This window comes from Seriola aureovittata, chromosome 12 (assembly GCF_021018895.1).
Source record: "Seriola aureovittata isolate HTS-2021-v1 ecotype China chromosome 12, ASM2101889v1, whole genome shotgun sequence".
In the NCBI taxonomy this organism is placed as follows: Eukaryota; Metazoa; Chordata; class Actinopteri; order Carangiformes; family Carangidae; genus Seriola; species Seriola aureovittata.
Window position 1 is genome coordinate 11,217,505 of NC_079375.1, and position 17,853 is coordinate 11,235,357.

Here is a 17,853-nt window from a genome sequence, read left to right on the forward strand (position 1 = left end):
TGGGGCTTATCGGAATAGCACTTCACCTGTATCAGAAACATTGTTCAGCACTTGAACTCGGTCAACACGATTCACGGAAGTTGGGCAACAGCAGCCTTTTCTATTATCGCTATGGAAGTATCATGAATGTAGTAATTCTGACTTTTTATTTGCTAATACCTTCATAAGTTAGCTGTGAGTGCGAAACCGGGACTCTGCTCTCTGTTACTTCTCTTCTCTTGTCGACGTAAAACCTCTCCACAATCAGGAAGTCCGGGGATTTCGGTTCATGAAACACAAAACTTGAATGGACAGTAGATTCGCCACTTTTTAACGACAGATAATGAAGCGCCAAATCGGTTAACGCTTACATTAACTTATTGACGTAGTTTATTTAATTGTTACTAGCTTATTAACTTGTTTCAGTCGTCATTCGTCACCCGGAATACCTGGATTTTCACTTTGCGGGTGAAAGGTGATGGATGCTCCTCAGCTCACTGAAGATGAAATGGCAGAGATTAAAAAAGACGTGAGTATGACACTTCAGCCACACTTGGTCTCCAATTAAATACATTTTAAAATGGTAATGTATGTGGAAATTGCACTTATGACACTTAATGTGTACCTTTGGCGTTAAAAGGCCTGTTAAAAGGAGGAAATAAACCGCCACACCCTCTGTGCCCACATCAACACCCATTCCTCTGTGAGATTTGACTACATAAACTGGAGATTGAGTGCATTTTTTTGTAACCTTGCAGACAGGGTTTGGTCAGTCTGCATTATCAAAAATCATTAGCAGAGGCTGAAACTATCATAGCCAACTATGTGACAAGGAAAGATGAACCGGACCAGGTTATGCAATTGACTCACCTGCTCTTTGGTTGGTTCCCTGTCCATATGTAAAGAATAACCCTTTCTGTTGAGGGCCTTGAAAGCTCACTTTGTTCTCCCTCACTTTGGCTGCTGTGAATTTCCAGGTGCTGACCAGACTGCGGCACTACCTCTGTGACAAGATCAGAGCCGAGCGCCACCTCGACTACCTGCGTTCTCGTAGGATCCTGACGCGGGATGATGCGGAGGAAGTCAGCTGCAGGACCACGCAGACCAAGAGGACAGCCATGCTGTTGGATATCCTGGCCGAAAACCCCCGGGGCCTGGACGCCTTAATTGACTCCATCAGGGAGATGCGCTCACAAAACTTTATCATCACCAAGATCACAGACGAAGTGCAAAAGGCCAAAAATGAGAAGATCGAGTCTCTCAGAGGTTAATAAGCCAAATCATAATGAAATCTGTTGTTAATTTTAAGTATATTCTATTTTCTTGATGCTTTAATTTAAACTTCTGTCCTGCTTTTCCTCCTTTCACCTTTAACTCCACAGTAGGGGCTTCGAGTTCCTCATCTGACAGCAACCTCAGCACTCCAACCACAACCAGTGACCTCCCCACGTTTTCAAACAACTCCACCTTGCTCTTCCACCCAGATGGCGAACGAAGCCCGTCCACTTCAGACATAGCGGCCTCACTCAATCTGCCATCGTTACAGCAAGGTGGAGACTTGCCCTCCGTGTCTGGTGCTAGCATCGCCGTAGTTTCCTCCACAACCTCCTCCAGCCTCCCGAGGCCCGGAGACCCGGGAGCTCCTCCACTGCCGGATGAGGTGATGGTCGAATCACCCTCAAACATAGATGCCACAACGCCAGGGTGCACCAGCACCGGAGGGGACCCAAACTTCCAGCCCCTCCGGTCGCGCTCGCTCACCCCGGCGTCACCAAGGAACATCTTTTAATTTCACATCTCAATAGGATAGTTCTCATGCTGATAAAACACAGACCTCAACTACTCAACAACTCAGCTCATATACAAACACTCTCATTGTGTGGTTTTGGTGTTGCTCTTGCCTTTGATCAGGCATTTTGAAATTTCTGCACATATACTGTATACTATACACGATATACTGCATGTGAGCACTATGCCAATCAGCTTTTTGGAGAGAAAATAGAGACATTTTATCCCCGGGGCTGGGGTAATGATTTTTGATACCTGTGCTAATTTGTTAGCTTAGTTTTCATATGAGGCCAAATTAATACCTTAGTTTTGAGAATATGTACTGTTTAGGCCTACATATTTTTATTAGTCAAGTCAAATGTCGAATGTTTAAACATACGTAAATTTGCTAGAACTGTCTAAATGAAATACAGTTTAAAGTGGCAAAATCATTAATAAAAACAAGTAGAGTATGAGTCTGTGCATGCATTTGATGCAAGCTTTCAGTATTTGATAGTTATTCTTTTGACACTTTCAATACAGTATCCAAAATGTACTGAGGTTCAGTTCCTAGCCCAGTATGTCATGAGCTAAGAAAATGTGACTCATCCTCTTTAACCTTTTCTCCTCCTCTTATCAAAGGTGTGACTTCCTGATTAAAACAAAAAAGACATGGCAGCTGTAGTGTAGGTGTAATGAAAAACTATGTTATATACACTGGAATGGCTACTTGAGTATAAAGATGCTGCCTTTGACCAGACCCCTGTAGCTTCAAATGTTGCTTTCCGCTTCTTTCTATGCTGCATTAAGTCAAGCAGAGTTTGCTTTACATTGTTATCACTACAGAAGTCTTGAATCACAAAAAATATTGTGAAATACAAACAATGTCTTGCTTTTTACTTGGTTTATTGCTCTTGTACAATCTATTGCATACTAAAGATTTTCTATATGAATTCAGCTTGTGTATTTTTTTTTCTTTTTGGTGGCTGTCTGGTGGTTAAGAGAACAAGTAATGTAATTTTATTTGACTCATTTGCTTTCTAGTAAAATCTGCAAAATAGCATCTGAGAGTTTTGATAGCTCTTGCAATACAATATTAATTAATGAAGTGAAATTCAAAATGAATTTATTGACAGACTGCAGAAGCCCACATACAGTATGTTATCAGCTTCGGGGTGTGCAGAGATGCTGTAACTGGAAGTTCTGTTTTTGTTTTGGAGAAACTGGAAAAGCATTAAGTGACGCAGAGGAATGACAGTCATCATGGTGAAGGCTGGTGCGGTGACTGCACCGTCTTCACAGACAGTAGTGAGGCATGTGTTAGACTAGTTCCTCTGTGGCTCACTGGTGCACTGCAGGTGATAGCAGGTAATTATTTTTATTATTATTATTATTATATCTTAACTTTTACTTAAAGTGTGGAGCCTTTACTCTTTGTACACAATGTAAGAACCATTAACTTTTATTCACGTATGTTTGCTACTAGTGTAAGTAATTTGTTACGTATGTGGTCGAAGTCTGTTCATTTGCCGTCTTGTTTCTGCTCGCTGTTGCTGGTAGGGTCTGCTACAATAAGCTATGGCTGAGCTAAATGACAGTGAAAAGCATACCTTTGCGGTTTCCTAGAGCATTGTAGCTTATTTTCTAATGCCATTACCTTGCACTCCAGAATAACCCTGTGAAGACAGTGGAGAGAATGACAGCAGTGAGCTCATGCAGGAGAACCAGTTTGATACACATCGCAATGACTGGAATGGCTAACCCTTTACCCTATCTCCAACACATTTCTGTTGTGTATGGAACCTTTCACAAAAAATATGCAGACAAACACAACCAAAACCGTCTGTCACACACCATGTTAACATTATATTCTGCACTTCAGTATAATGGAGGACTCCCAACCTCTGTTGAGGTCTGAGGAGAGGAGGCAAAACTGCCACTACAGATGGAGCACTCACACTCTGGAGTCGAAGGTGGTGGAGGATTTCAGACGAAGACTCAAGTACTTCTTCATGAACCCCTGTGAGAAATACAGAGCCAGGGGTCGCAAACCTTGGAAACTGATGTTACAGATAGTAAAAATCGCCATCATCACAATCCAGGTAGCGTATAAAATCCTTTGATTACGACTTATTTTTCAGTGAGTATGAATGTGTTACAGATGGTAGATTTATATTTGTCTCATATGCACATTATTTCCCCCCTTTCTTATTAGTTAGTGTCTTTTGGCCTGAGCAACGAAATGATGGTCACCTTCAAAGATGAAAATCTGATGACTTTCAGACATCTTTTTCTCAAAGGATACAAAGATCACCGGCTGGGAAGCTATGCACTTTACACGAAAGCAGATGTGTATGATCACATCGACTACATTATCAACAGGGTACTGAAAATGCTGATTATTGACAAGAATTTAACATTGTATCACATGGGCATATCATGGCAAAATTATAATTTTATTCCATGAAAAAATGTGCTTCACGTTTCTTCCCATATTGCATTTCAGTACATCGATCTCCAGAACCTGACTGTAGGTAATCTTGCATATGAGAGGGCTGATAGCGAGTGCACTCCTTTGTCTGTCTGTCAAGAGTTCTACAGAAACAGCAGCATTGATCCTGGGAACGGAACCTTTGACATTGATCCACATATTGATAAAGGTACTAAAGCACAGAACTGCTAACACAAAAAATATTCATTTAAACATCAAAGAGAGTCACAACTAGCTGTGGAAATTATGTATATAAATCCAGTAGCTATCATGGGTTATGGATAACATAATGTTTCATGTTTTATTTTTAATGCAAGATGTATTTATGGAAGCTGATTCATGTCAAGTGGAACATAATCACAATGTGGATTTACTTGTGACTTGTGAAAAGAGGAAGATTGTAATGTTAACGACAGCAAAGAATGCTGATGCTGAACTGTCAAATGAAATCTGACTGCTTTGCCTGTGTTTCCTTCTCACAGATTGTATTTCCATATACCCTGCACAGTTGTTTGGCAACCGCAGTTTGGCCACTCACTTCAACTTCTCTTTAGATTTCAAAAGGTGACTAAACTGAAAATACTGGTTTCATGCCATGTGGTAAATGTGCTTCCTGCTGCTAATATATGTTTGTGTGTTTAGGCTGCTATCAGTGAACATCTACCTAACACTGAAAACCATCAATCTGCAGACGGTGCGGCACCATGAGCTACCAGACTGTTATGACTTCCATATAATGGTTGGTGACAGTGTTGGAAACTGCCACACCCTGATAATTCATAAAGTCACTGTTATTCCCCATTGCTCAGAAATAGCTTGTGCTGTGTCTCTAACAAATTTCTCTCCTTTGTTTTTACACAGATCATGTTTGACAACCGTGCACACAGTGGAAAGATAAAAGTTGATGTTAAAAATGATGTTAGAATTTACGAATGCAGGGACTGGAACGTGGAAGGCACCTGTAAGTTATTACAGAAACTCATGCTGTAAAGTGCACCCACACCAACATACCAAATAATCATATCTGCCATTGCCTCAAAAAGCCAGCAGGGGGCACGGTGACATTATTCTGTAACCTTGACACCTGTATGACCCAACTCAGCATGTGATTTGCACAACAACAAAGATGTTAATGCTACAACTGAACTAGAATCTGTGGTTCTCATTTGTAGCTGGGAAGAATGATTATCTCCTCTTGTGGTTTGACTCTGTGGTCATCCTCGCCTGTTTCACCTCTCTCGTCCTCTGCACTCGATCCGTCATCAATGGCATCCAACTCCAGTTTGTAAGTTTCTATTTGAGGAAAATTAATTCTATATAAATGACTGATTTCATTAATAACTCAGCATAAAATATACGATGTAAACCAGCATCAGATGCAGGGTTGTTGCTGTATTAGCCTACACTGAGGTCATATCGTCTGTACTTTGGGAATTTGAGAGGACGTTTACATTCCATAATTAAAACCCTTTATATAGTGGGTATTTGAATAAACTAAGTCCAGTATTTTAGATTTGGTCTGTCTAAATACGTCTACTTTCAAGCCAATGAGAAATAAATAAGGATGATTGTATTTTCCTACCAACACTGTAGTCTTGGAGAAGGCCTTAAAACAGCATTTAGAGCTTCATGTTGAGAAATAAAATTCCCAGAAAATGTGAATGAACAGTTAAAAAATGTATATTTAATCTATTTAAGAGACTTTATTGTTGTGTGGTCAAACTTTTGAGAGATTCATAAACCACAGTATGAAATACTGACTACAGCCCTGAAAAGGCCAGCACGTCCTGATCAGATACAAAGTTCACACGGCGTCATGAGTGTATAAGTCTACAAGAATGAATCCTTGGTTTGAGTGTATTGGTTTAATTGATATGTTTTACAATATGTTTATTCCTCTAATGCAGGAGTTCAACATATTCTTCCATGCATACTACAATAAAATTGTCACTTGGTCAGACCGCATGGAGTTTGTGAATGGCTGGTATATCCTCATCATCGTCAGCGACACATTGACCATCGCTGGGTCAGCGCTTAAAATTGGAATTCAAACAAAGGTTTGCTTTTCATTGAGCCTAACTGGCTATATTGTCACATATTATTCACTGTGGGAATGTTGGCCTGAAGATAAAGGGAAACCTGAAAAGCAAAATGGTCTGAACTCAGCACTCATAATTTATAATGTTTGAAAAAGTTTGTATTTTTTCATTATATTCTATAGTTTGATATATGAAAATGACCTGGTACCTACTTGATATTGTGTTTATTCCGTCGTCCTTTCTTTTTTTTTGCAGTTCCTAACAAACTATGATGTCTGTAGTATCTTGCTGGGAACAGCCACCATGCTTGTCTGGGTTGGTGTGATTCGTTACCTTGGTTTCTTCAGGAAATACAATGTAAGAACTTCCATGACCCTACTTTTTGCTTTTGCTTCAGTCAACCTGTTAAAAAACAGCAAATACATATCCAGAGGAAGTGAAAACTTTTATTCCCTTCTAGATCTTAATCTTAACCCTGAGAGCGGCGTTGCCGAATGTGATCCGATTCTGCTGTTGTGCGGCCATGATCTACCTTGGGTACTGCTTCTGTGGTTGGATAGTGCTTGGCCCTTACCACGACAAAGTATGAATAATCTATTTCAAGTGTCAGTGTAGCCTAATAAATTCTCCCAAGTATATTGACGGTGTATTCCAGTAATACATCTATCACTGAAATATAAAAACTCAATTATCAAAATCTATTTTTTTCTCCAGTTCCGAACACTCGACAGGGTGACAGAGTGTCTCTTCTCTCTCATCAACGGCGACGACATGTACGCCACCTTCCTCAACATGAGAGACAAGAGCTACATGGTGTGGCTCTTCAGCAGAATCTACCTCTACTCCTTCATCTCCCTCTTCATCTACATGGTGCTCAGCCTGTTCATTGCTCTCATCACTGACACCTACGAAACCATCAAGGTCAGTCTGAGTCACCTGCACAAAAGTTTATAGCACTGATATTTTGCTGTACAGAGATGTTACTTATGGTTACACTTGATTGCCCAATGTACATTGGTTCTTTTCCAGCATCATCAACAAGACAAGGTGCCAGTGTCCCAGCTGCAGGCCTTCATAGCAGAGTGCAGGGACCAGCCTGAGTCTGGAAGATACCAGACGGATGAAGAGCCAGCGTCCTGCTGCCTCTGTCCATGCTGCTGCTTTGGATGATGTGAGGAGATGTAGCATGAGCCTATGCCAAGTATTGGCCGAGAGGTAGCATCTTACTTAAGCAGAAGTTTTACTGGACTTGCTGAAAACAACTGTAAAGTAAAATACAAAAACTTTTGTTGAAGACTGCTTTATGGTCACCTTAAAAGTAACAATGTCAGTATTAATATGCATTACCAACCATTTCCTCTTCAGTGCAGTGGTGGATAACTTTATACTTTATAAAGATTTCTCAGATTTTTACCTTAAGAAGAAAAAAAACCTCCAATGCAAACTTAAGAGGACTTTTGTCCCGACTGCACAATAATAACACAAGTGCGCAAGCGGTAGAGTACAGTACTTCAAAAATCTAAATGAAGGTTTACTGGTTTTAAAATCAAACTTACCCTGAATGTACTGAAACAAAGCTACTCAGTTACAATAAAGCAAACTGTAATTTGTTGATTTTCTTCTGTTGTACTGTATGTGTTGTAGGCCTACTGTAAATATGTTTTGTGCATATTTTCTGTATACTATACTGACATATGAACTATATGGATTACCTCAATGGTTTTACTTGCTGTTTCTATTTATTTTTTGCACCTCTGACCAGATGACCAAATTTTCTTTATTTGCCAATTAAGTTGATTCTGACCTACGTTCTGATCATATTCTATATCCTATTCTATTATGTCTCAACATTTTACTTTCACTGAAGAAAATAAAATGTATCCCACAGTAGTGCCTAAAACTTTTGGACAGTATTGTATTTTAACATGGTCTACTTTACCAAGAACCATGTTTATAATGCAAATAATGTTATCTGTGTATATTGTATTAAGAACAGAAAGTTAATATAGTGAGGTGAGGCTCTGCAGTAGTACTGTGGAGGTGACACTTACCTCTTGCTGCCACAGAGGTGCAGTGCTTTATGACACCTGACAGCATTTCTCATTTGCATAATCGCACACTGCATTCGTTACATCCAATGTAAGGCTCACTTACTGGTTGCTTAACAACGCTGCCTCCAATAACAAAGACGTTTGGGTTGCAGCCAGCGGACGACTAGACTTCAAAAACACACAAGCAACCGCTGCTGCAGCCCGAGCTTACCTACAGTGCTGTCGGTGCATCTCTGCGTGACTGCATTCACATTGCTGTTGGTGATGTTTTCTTTTGCTTGTTTTTGCCGACAACGTGGTGACAACTGACTTCGACGTGGCAGTTGCTTGTGTTTTCGATGAGGGAGCATTTTGTTAATTTTTCCAGCATCACCGAACTTGGCAGCAGCTGTCGGATTTAGTTGACCCATTTCACACCGCAACCGTGAGTATGTTTAACCTAGCATTGCTATTATCCATGTTAGCAAACGGTGCGAGGTAACGTAACTAGCGAAACGATACAATAGTATTTAACATAGTAACGCGTGCCTTCATATGTATTATGATTTAACAACTTAGTTAACGTCAAATTCATTTCTCCAACCAGGATTGTTTGGCTAAGTTACCTAGCTCAAGTGTACTACTACTTAACATTAAAGTGGGTAAATTATTTCACTGTTAACCTATTTCGCAAACTAGCTAACGTTAGCGAACCGTACAGCCGTTACTGTGTAACGTAAGTCTAGCTAACTTAACCGTAACTCCAATGTACATTGTCCTCTTTATTATCAATATATAACGTCAAGGTAACCCCATTACATTAAGCAAAAGCACATTTGATCTCCTCCGTCAGTGTACCTTCAGATAAAAGTTCTGTCTGTTTTCTGGTTCATTAGATAAGAACATTGGAGGGAGTTCGCTGTGATGTACACTGACATGGCAGACACGGAAAAGCAGACATTTGTGTTGACTGGTAGTTTCCTCACCAACACGGTGCACTGAAATCTTTTAAGGTTGTATCACTGAACAACACAAGAAGGTTTTCCTCCCGTATTCATCAACACAATGTGCTTGGCAGTCCCTGTACACAAGTTGAAACATTTCAGGACATAGTAAAGTTCTGGGAGTGGCAGGTGTAGATATCTCGTTCAGCTTGTTTAAAAAAAAAAAAAAGGCCAAGATAAGAATATTGTCCTGAAGGCACGAAAGTCCAAAAAAGGCATGCACACTTTTTATTTTATATTTTATACCCATTAGAAAGGGGCTATGATTTAGCCCCTCTCTACTGGATTACCTCATTTCCATCTTTGTAAATCCATTGGCTTGTAGCGGAGATCATTTTACTACACTGCAATTTAGATACCAGTGACCAATAGGAGGACCCTGTTAAACCCCAATCTAACCCCCACTGGTATACAACTGACAGTTAATCCTACGTGGGTGAAGCAGCAGCCCAGATTATCTTTTGCTGGTCTATCACATGGCCTGATGCTCCATTGCAGGGCTCTGATCCAGTGGGAGCCTCTGATCCACCGCCTGACTGCTAATCCACCTCCCGGTTGATAACTCATGACCTCACATCCCTGTGTCCTGATGTGTCGGTGATATGGGAGAGTGGTGGACAAGTGTGCCAACAGAGACATCTATAGGTATTTTTTCTTCTCTTTATCTGGCAGATAACTATAAATATGGAAATGCCCATTGGCTATGCTTTTTTGGGATCTGCTAGAGGTGACCTATATTTTTGTTCTCATTTTGGAGCAGCAACCTAATTCAAGCCTCTCAAGATGAACCTACAATTGACATAATTGTCCTGTGTCTGTCCTCCTTTTTTTTTTCTTTTTTAGGAAACTATGAGATTTCCAGCATATCACATGTGACAATGTCACCATCGAGACAAAACAACCTTGTGTCAATGTACTCTTCTTTGCCCCTGTCCAAAAGCTCCTACAGTGTGATAAGTGCCTTTTGCACAGAGGATAATATTCCTCAGTGCATTATATACATCAATCAGGTATGGAAATACTCAGGTTTACTTCATCTATTATTAAAAATACAATGCATTTGTTTAGGTACATCCTTCACAATAGGATTGATTGTAAATAATAATTACTTCAAAACCAGGACAATGACTAAAGTCCTCTTTCTTTCACAGGAGCTTGCCTCACTGGGCCTCTCTTCCACATGTATCGAGGCCAGCTCACCCGTGGGAGCTGGCCTGAACACAGTGCCAGCTCTGAATGCCATGTATGAGCTGCTGCAGATTCACAGACGAAACATGTGCACTTTAGAGGAGCTGGAGAAAGAACAGCTGAAGAAATGCAGCACCTTGGAGCACATACAGATGAACAATTCCAGACTCAAGGCATCTATTATTGGGGGGGGGGGGCTACTTCTTATTCCTAGTCCATTTTCAATAGTAGACAGTTTTTCATATCTCTTTGGATTCAATTCAGTGTAACCACAGACTGTAATCTTTGTGTCCCGGGGTAAAGGTGCAGTAATAGATTGCTGACCACTAGCAAGCAGACAGGAGACTCAACAGTTATATATATATATATATATAGTGCTGTTAAGATGCCCTTCACTCTTTGCAAGTACTGTATAACTACTATCCTACAAAGGCAAAAAAAGGACAAATTCCTGCCATTTTTAATAGCAACAATGTTTCCATATCTCTAGACTAAACATACTTTCTCTATCGAAACCCGCTAAAGTCAAGGTTATGAGTATCAAACTGAGGAGTAAGAAATGTTGGCATGCTAGTTTGGATTACACTTTTACAGCACAATTTTCAATTTCTTGAGAAAGGGGATAATAATAATAGCAAATACCTAATCCATGTTTGCTCAGGAATCTACTCTTGCAGCTTCAACCCTGAACTGATTGCTCATACAAAACATTACCATCTGACTGTGCTCATAATGAACATGTATTTCCTTCCAGGATCAGTTGGAACTGTCCATAAGGGAGAAGTCGGGTTTACATGAGACAGAGAGGCAGCTACAACTCAAAATAAAGACTTTGCAGAGTTGCTTAAAAACTGAAAAAGATGAGGTAGACTTACTTTTTTCCCCTTATCATCAGCATATTTTCAGTTTTACAAAGTTTGGAAGTGTGTATGCACATGACTCACAAATGTGTTCATGATTCAATTATACTGTGCAGGTTCAGAAGCTCCAAAGTATCATTGCCAGCCGTGCCTCTCAGTACAGTCATGATGCCAAGAGAAAAGAGAGAGAAGCTACGAAGCTCAAAGAACGCCTCAGCCAGCTACTGGTCGATAGAAAGGATAAAAAATTAGGTAAGCGTACTGACCTCCAGCATGAATATACATCAGTCTAAGGTGTGTGTATGGAATACATGGTATGCAGCTTCTTCATCTTTTATTCTGGAAATTTTAGAACCACTTGTTTTTCGCTTTTCTATTTTAGCTATTGATGTACTGAATTGCTTGGGAAGGTCTGACGGAAAAAGGAGCCATTGGAAGACTGCAAAAGTGACAGCCAGGTACTGTGTCATTTTACGTGTTGTCCATAGAACTGATAGACTGTGTATTATCAATCAGGTTAACTGTATGTGTGAATTGCTCCATGCAGTCATGAGGGTGAGATGTACAAGTCCTTGCTCAGTGACTACGAGACGAGTCAGAAGTCCTTGATGCTAGAGAACGCTGAGCTCAAGAAAGTCCTCCAGCAGATGAAAAAGGAGATGATACATATCCTGAGTCCACGCCAGACCTCTACCAGAGCAGCCAGTGCTGATGACAGCCAGGAGCAGGTATTTTCGAATCTTTTTTTTTGTTTTTCTCACAGTACTAATGCACAAAAAAGAAGCCCGTTAGATAGGTTGAGAAGATTGAGAGGACTATTGAATAATGGTGCTTGTTTTCGGACTGAATTAATAATTTTTTTTATTAATCATTACATGATGAGATGGTTCCAAGTTGAAAAGTTACTGTTTCTTTTTGTTTTGCTCAGGCGGATTCAGAAGGGGAGGAGAAGACGGGGGACTCTAGCAGGGAAACACTGGACCAATCCTGTGAGCATGCTAGGGAGCAGCTCACCAACAGCATCCGCCAGCAGTGGCGGAAACTGAGGAACCATATGGAGAAGTTAGACAGCCAAGGTAATCACAGGACTCTCACATACCCTGAAATACTGCAAAAGTTACTAAATTTCTTGTGGTGGTGGTTTTATAGATTAAATGTTTTGACATATACCTGGAAGAAAATTGAGTTTAACAACTGTTTTTGTTTTCCAAGCATCTCAAGTGCAAAATCAACTAGAGTCCAATAAAGAGGTGATACCAAGGGAGACCCACGAGGATGAGATGGAGAGGATGAGGTGTGAAGTCCAGCAGTGCAAAGAGTTCATTCATGCACAACAACAGCTCCTCCAGGTCAGTATCTGCTGACAAGAGATTTTCGGCAGGTCTGTGCATGTTAAACATTTGCTTATCAGATTTTTACTAAGACATAAGGCTTCTCATTACCAGTTTAAATTAAAGGATGAAATAACAGTTTAGATAAAGTATATGTCGCTTGTACTTTATTGAATGTAATTTGTGCATTCTAAAGAATAATTTTGTCTAAACTGATAAAGGTTTCTGTCTGTTTCTTCCTTTGCAGCAACAACTCAACACATCATTTGATGACGAGACTGCAGCTCTACTTAACGACTGCTACACACTGGAGGAGAAAGAGCGACTCAAAGAGGAATGGAGGCTCTTTGAGGAACAGAAGAGAAACTTCGAGAGGGAGAGAAAGAACTTCACAGAGGCTGCTATTCGCCTGGGGCGAGAGGTACTCGAGTCATCTGATGTGGTACTGTAATGTAATTCATCATGTATTGTGGTGTTGTAATTGTGTTGTATTTGTTTTTGCATTTCACAGAAAAAGGCCTTTGAGGAGGACCGTGCGTCTTGGCTTAAGAATCAGTTTTTGAACATGACTCCCTTTACAGACCGTAGGAGATGTTCCTCATCTGATGGTCAAAGTGCCTTATCAATCAGTAGGTTTGGGTAATTTTTTCAGAAGAAAAAAAAATTACAATATAATCACAATGTGTATATGCAGTATATAATCAGCACAAATTAACTGGTAGGACTGACCTTCATCTTAGTCTTTTTCACTTCCTATGTACTGCTTGGGCACATTCAGAAAATTTATTGTATACAAATGTATGCATTTTCTGAATAAGAGCAATAAAACATAAAGTAATTGGTATACCTGAACATTAATTAGTCTTTTTAGAGAGGATGTATATCAATTGCGGTTGGCACAGTGCAATGAAAACTAAAAAATAAATTGTCGATTATAAAAATGAAAACCTAAACAATACGAAATGTTTGACTAATATTGTATTTTTAAACACCAACAACTTCATTTTTTTTTTCATCTCAATATCCTCTGCATTGCAGGAAGTGAGCCTGAGATGAGGATGTCTTCCACGAAAGCTGAACTGACCAAATCATCAACCTATGCTACCTTCTCCACTCCTAAACCTACACAAAGTGCTAGTGTGCCATCCACAACTGAGCTGTACCGGACACTTCGCCTAATACCAGACGGCAGGTACTATTCAGTCACTGCTGTAATTAATATTCGCTGTATTTGGAGAAATTGACCTCTTGCTGGCTGTGTTCGCACCATGACACACATTAATACCATTAATCTGTATTTTTCGATGTCAGTTCCTCCAGACATTCAAATCGAGGACGCTGGCAGGAGTCCAGCACCACTGAAGATGGAGATAAACATGCACAGACAAAAAACAGATTTCGATGTGGAGACCTGAGTATCTTCTCTCTGGGTGAAGATGAGAACATTCTCACTTAAAGAACAACCAGTGCCTTTTCAAAAAAAAATGTGTCTCCACAGTGGACTTTATCATCAATCCATGAGTTCCATCACCACTGAAGAACACTTCATTTTTTGCAACTGTGTTTTTCATTGTTGCCTTTTTTATGGACATGCACATATCATTACTTCACCAAAGCTGATCAAATAAGAAAGCACTTTAATCTGACATTGTTCATTTATTTTCTTTACAAACAAATCAACACTGACAATTCAGACTCTGAGCTACAATCGGGGGGAGGGTATCTACCAAGTAGAGATTTGGACATACTGATTATATGGAATGCTTAAGTTTTAGTTTTAAACTAACTTTAATGTTTACATATTGTAAATGTATAAATTATGAGTTTTAATGGAAGCATACATTGACATTAGAATGATAATGATCTACCCTGCTGGTGTAACAGTACAATAAAGATATTTTTAATGAAATGCATTATTTTCTCTGTAATTTGTCGCCCACTAGTGTATTTCAATCGGAGTTGCAATCCAAAGTGTGAATAACTGGAATCCGGATGTCATCATCTTTGCTTTTGTCTCAGCATCCAGCCCAGAATCCCACCCACCGCTCGGCATTTATTTTTTCACAAAACACCTCGAGAATGTCGAGTTCCTCAAATCTTGTAGCCATGAAAAAAGTCGTGCAGCAGCTCCGGTTCGAGGCGAGCATACACAGAGTGAAGGTAAATGTTGGGGTTATTGTTTTTCTGCCAAATAACGAGAGGAATCTCGATCGTTACCCCGATCCGCTAGCAGCGCTAGCTATTGCCAGAGGCTAGCAGCAGTAAGCTAAGTTAGCCCATAGTCAACAGGCGTACCAGGGCGTTGCTCGAAAAGAAAGGAAGTATTTAAAAAAAAAAAGAAGTCTGATGCAATGTTGAGGTAAATCACTGAACTACTGTTAAAGGACATATCATGTTCAGACCTCAAGCTAATGGCAGCTAGTATATATCTAGCTATTGATTTAAAAATTACTAGTCCGGATTTATAACCTATCGTAACATCACTTAAGAGTAAAACTGACTGAATGGATTAAATGTTAAATCAAGTAATAAGATTAAAACAGATAAATATTAGGGGAGTATCACAGATATTCGAATGCAGAGGATCATCAATAATGGATGTTTTTGAAGACTCAAACATTTCAAGGTTTCATTAGCACATTCATGCACTTCATGCATCACATTGCATTTGGGGAACAAAACTAGGCCCTGCAACTAATTTGTGTTCATTATCGGTTAATCTTCGATTAATCGTTACATCCATAAACATAAATTAATTGTGAAAAATGCCCATCATAACTTCATAGAGTCGAATGGGACATCTTCACGTGTTGTTTTGTCCAACCAACATTTAAAACTTCAAGGTATTCAGTTTGCTATCATTCATGACCAAGCAAAAGCAGCAAATACTCTCATTTGAGAAACTAGAACCAGAAAGCATTTGAAAATGGCTGGAACAATTAATATATTATCAAGAGTCGTTGGTTAGTTTTCTTTCCTTCAATTAATTGACTAATTGACTAATCATTACAGCTGTAAACAAATCATATAATTATTATTATTAATAAGGTTTTGATTCCTTGCATATAAATATAAATGAAATATTTAAAGCATTCCAGAAGTCCATTTCCATAAAGTTTGGTGACTCAGAAGTAGAGCTGAATGATATGGGGGGAAAAAAAATCATATTACATTTTGGCAGATATTGTGATTGCGATACGAGTCACAATTTCAGTCAGAATGCTAATTTTTTCATTTCAATTTCACTGAAAAAAATGATAATGAAATGATCATTTGTAGGCTGGGGCGTCTTTGTTGCACTACATTTATGGTACGTTGGTATGTATGCTTCATTTATGGTATGTTGTGACACATTTTACCTATCAAAAAGACTGTTGCCCCCGCGATTTGGATACTGCAATTGGCCATATTGTGATTTTGATTAATTGTTCAGCCCTCCTCAGAAGTGAGTCTAAATTTAAACAGCAGGAGCCATGATATCCTGACTTTAAATCTCGAGGTTGAATCAAGCTTAAAAAACGCTGGATCCTAAAATCTTCACAATGTAATTCAGTACTGTCCTTTTGATGATGTCATCTGGGTTATTTTTTTGTTTTTAAAATGCTCCCTCCGTAGCCACATTTATCATTATAAAACTGTTTTTACTGGAACCCCCCGATCCCATCTGTTTTAGCAACCCCAATCTAAACCAATGTCATGGGTTGCATTTTTGTACATCTTTTGTCACCAGGTCTCCCAGGCAGCTGCAGACCTTCAACAGTTTTGCATTCAGAACGCTTTGCAGGACCCTCTGCTCACTGGTGTGTCCTCTAGCACCAACCCCTTCAGGCCGCAGAAGGTCTGCTCCTTCTTGTGAAACCACTGTATTCATTGGTGAGTCTGCCACCCTGTCGATGTATTCAGACACATACATCCAGCACAAGCAACTGGTGTGACTTTTTTCTTTAATAGCTTTGCACAACGGTGTGAAGAATCGCTGAAATGCTGGTCAGAGTTCCTTGAATTTAGGCAGTTGTTCCTTCTGTGCCTCTTAAAATTAAGTGTTTTCAGTGAAAGGACTCCAATTTATAATGTTAAAAGTATTTTGATTTAAAAGATGGCTGTTCAAGGTTGACAGTTCCCTCCACAATAGAGACTAGCGTTGGGGCTCTGACTAAGAATGCTCTGACACTTCTAGCTTTCAGCCGCTCGTCATGAACAGATGAAAGGCCACTACCTAAGGATCTCAGGCTACGTACCGGTTCATATGTGTCTGAGAGGTCAGATATATAGCATGGAAAGAGGCCATGAAGAACCTTTAAAACCAACAGAATTTAAAATTAATTCTAAAACATACTGGACACCATTGCAAGGAGGCTAAAGCAGGTGCAATGTCGTCACTACTCTTGCATCTAGTTAAAAGCCTGGTAGCTGATTATACTGTTGAGAAATCGTAATGTGTCTCTAATTGTACAAATACCGTTGAACTTAAACTAATTAAAAATCAAATCCAGTGTCTAACGTGTTGTCTATTTTTGTCTCTGGTGTTATTTTTTGTTCTGCAGGCCTTCATTTTGATGCTACAGGGAAAAGTTGACCTCAACACTGCTCCTCATGCCAAGCCATTATACTGCCACGGGATCTCTGGAGTGTAGAACACATTGTCAGGAAAATGACCATCTATTTTCAGCCACAGTAGAAGAAAGGAGACCGTTTTATTTTTCATGGCACAGTGTGATTTTTGAGTAAATTATTGTGCCTTTTCTATCGTTCTATTTTAGTCATCACTGTTCTGGACTTTTTTGTATTTAATGAATAAAAAACATTCTTTCCTACTCAAAGGTTTTATTGATATTGCATTTTCTGTTCTGTCTGCTCTTCAGCTGTTTGACAGAATTGCATGATGGACATAACTGCTTGTGAAAGGCTGCTGACAGAGTGCTGCCAGAGGCATTTAATGTATTCCAGATATAATAGTGGAGAAAGCTGAGGTTGAACTCATTAAATCAACAAAATTAAGCTCTGAAGACACTGCATTACCAATGTTTTAAATTGCGTTACAAAATGAAGAAAAAGATAAAAAATAAAAAAAACTAATTTTGGGCCCAGTTACTTTTGTGAAACTGCCAAATTGGGTTGCAGAGGATTATAACCAGTGGTGGAAGAGTTCTCAAATTCTTTACTT

At 39.5% G+C, this 17,853-nt stretch overlaps 4 protein-coding genes and 1 long non-coding RNA gene across 6 annotated transcripts; 4 read left to right on the top strand and 1 right to left on the bottom strand.

Moving 5' to 3' along the window:
• On the top strand, positions 1-2,703 carry bcl10 (BCL10 immune signaling adaptor). The gene is made up of 3 exons (XM_056391031.1): positions 1-508; positions 957-1,245; positions 1,362-2,703. The coding sequence occupies exons 1-3, from the start codon at positions 458-460 to the stop codon at positions 1,766-1,768; spliced, it is 747 nt and encodes a 248-aa protein (XP_056247006.1). The 5' UTR covers positions 1-457; the 3' UTR covers positions 1,769-2,703.
• Positions 2,704-2,843: 140 nt separating this feature from the next.
• mcoln3a (mucolipin TRP cation channel 3a) lies at positions 2,844-8,189 on the top strand. Of its 2 annotated transcripts, none has more exons than XM_056391028.1 (13): positions 2,844-3,114; positions 3,416-3,848; positions 3,962-4,129; positions 4,253-4,406; positions 4,720-4,801; positions 4,880-4,976; positions 5,099-5,198; positions 5,410-5,522; positions 6,145-6,294; positions 6,532-6,633; positions 6,737-6,859; positions 6,991-7,197; positions 7,306-8,189. In XM_056391028.1, the coding sequence occupies exons 2-13, from the start codon at positions 3,633-3,635 to the stop codon at positions 7,444-7,446; spliced, it is 1,653 nt and encodes a 550-aa protein (XP_056247003.1). In that variant the 5' UTR covers positions 2,844-3,114; positions 3,416-3,632; the 3' UTR covers positions 7,447-8,189. The 2 variants fall into 2 exon arrangements, with proteins under 2 accessions (XP_056247003.1, XP_056247002.1); XM_056391027.1 differs by having other exon boundaries at positions 3,629-3,848.
• LOC130178639 (uncharacterized) lies at positions 6,145-6,624 on the bottom strand. The gene is made up of 2 exons (XR_008829192.1): positions 6,489-6,624; positions 6,145-6,376 (listed from the first exon to the last, which is right to left on the bottom strand). It is a non-coding gene; the product is annotated as an uncharacterized LOC130178639 (long non-coding RNA).
• A 350-nt stretch (positions 8,190-8,539) lies between the features above and the next one.
• On the top strand, positions 8,540-14,598 carry ssx2ipa (synovial sarcoma, X breakpoint 2 interacting protein a). The gene is made up of 14 exons (XM_056391026.1): positions 8,540-8,751; positions 9,809-9,955; positions 10,154-10,320; positions 10,462-10,671; positions 11,253-11,363; positions 11,475-11,610; positions 11,741-11,816; positions 11,906-12,086; positions 12,287-12,434; positions 12,571-12,707; positions 12,937-13,110; positions 13,201-13,318; positions 13,728-13,881; positions 14,001-14,598. Exons 2-14 carry the CDS (start codon positions 9,913-9,915, stop codon positions 14,143-14,145), a joined length of 1,800 nt encoding a protein of 599 aa, XP_056247001.1. The 5' UTR covers positions 8,540-8,751; positions 9,809-9,912; the 3' UTR covers positions 14,146-14,598.
• Positions 14,599-14,691: 93 nt separating this feature from the next.
• gng5 (guanine nucleotide binding protein (G protein), gamma 5) lies at positions 14,692-17,503 on the top strand. Its single transcript, XM_056391032.1, has 3 exons — positions 14,692-14,849; positions 16,420-16,562; positions 17,234-17,503. The coding sequence occupies exons 1-2, from the start codon at positions 14,769-14,771 to the stop codon at positions 16,543-16,545; spliced, it is 207 nt and encodes a 68-aa protein (XP_056247007.1). The 5' UTR covers positions 14,692-14,768; the 3' UTR covers positions 16,546-16,562; positions 17,234-17,503.
• The last annotated feature ends 350 nt before the right edge of the window (positions 17,504-17,853 follow it).

What these genes read in the sequence shown, in the direction of transcription:
- gng5 (XM_056391032.1), top strand. Translation starts at nt 14,769, where the DNA reads ATGTCGAGTTCCTCAAATCTTGTAGCCATGAAAAAAGTCGTGCAGCAG. An exon ending in CGAGCATACACAGAGTGAAG is followed by an intron (nt 14,850 to 16,419) that starts GTAAATGTTGGG and finishes TTTTGTCACCAG; the next exon opens with GTCTCCCAGGCAGCTGCAGA.
- mcoln3a (XM_056391028.1), top strand. Translation starts at nt 3,633, where the DNA reads ATGGAGGACTCCCAACCTCTGTTGAGGTCTGAGGAGAGGAGGCAAAAC. An exon ending in AAATTGGAATTCAAACAAAG is followed by an intron (nt 6,295 to 6,531) that starts GTTTGCTTTTCA and finishes TTTTTTTTGCAG; the next exon opens with TTCCTAACAAACTATGATGT. An exon ending in ACACCTACGAAACCATCAAG is followed by an intron (nt 7,198 to 7,305) that starts GTCAGTCTGAGT and finishes GTTCTTTTCCAG; the next exon opens with CATCATCAACAAGACAAGGT.
- ssx2ipa (XM_056391026.1), top strand. Translation starts at nt 9,913, where the DNA reads ATGGGAGAGTGGTGGACAAGTGTGCCAACAGAGACATCTATAG. An exon ending in CTGATGACAGCCAGGAGCAG is followed by an intron (nt 12,087 to 12,286) that starts GTATTTTCGAAT and finishes TGTTTTGCTCAG; the next exon opens with GCGGATTCAGAAGGGGAGGA. An exon ending in CACAACAACAGCTCCTCCAG is followed by an intron (nt 12,708 to 12,936) that starts GTCAGTATCTGC and finishes CTTCCTTTGCAG; the next exon opens with CAACAACTCAACACATCATT.
- bcl10 (XM_056391031.1), top strand. Translation starts at nt 458, where the DNA reads ATGGATGCTCCTCAGCTCACTGAAGATGAAATGGCAGAGATTAAAAAA. An exon ending in TGGCAGAGATTAAAAAAGAC is followed by an intron (nt 509 to 956) that starts GTGAGTATGACA and finishes GTGAATTTCCAG; the next exon opens with GTGCTGACCAGACTGCGGCA. An exon ending in GAAGATCGAGTCTCTCAGAG is followed by an intron (nt 1,246 to 1,361) that starts GTTAATAAGCCA and finishes TTAACTCCACAG; the next exon opens with TAGGGGCTTCGAGTTCCTCA.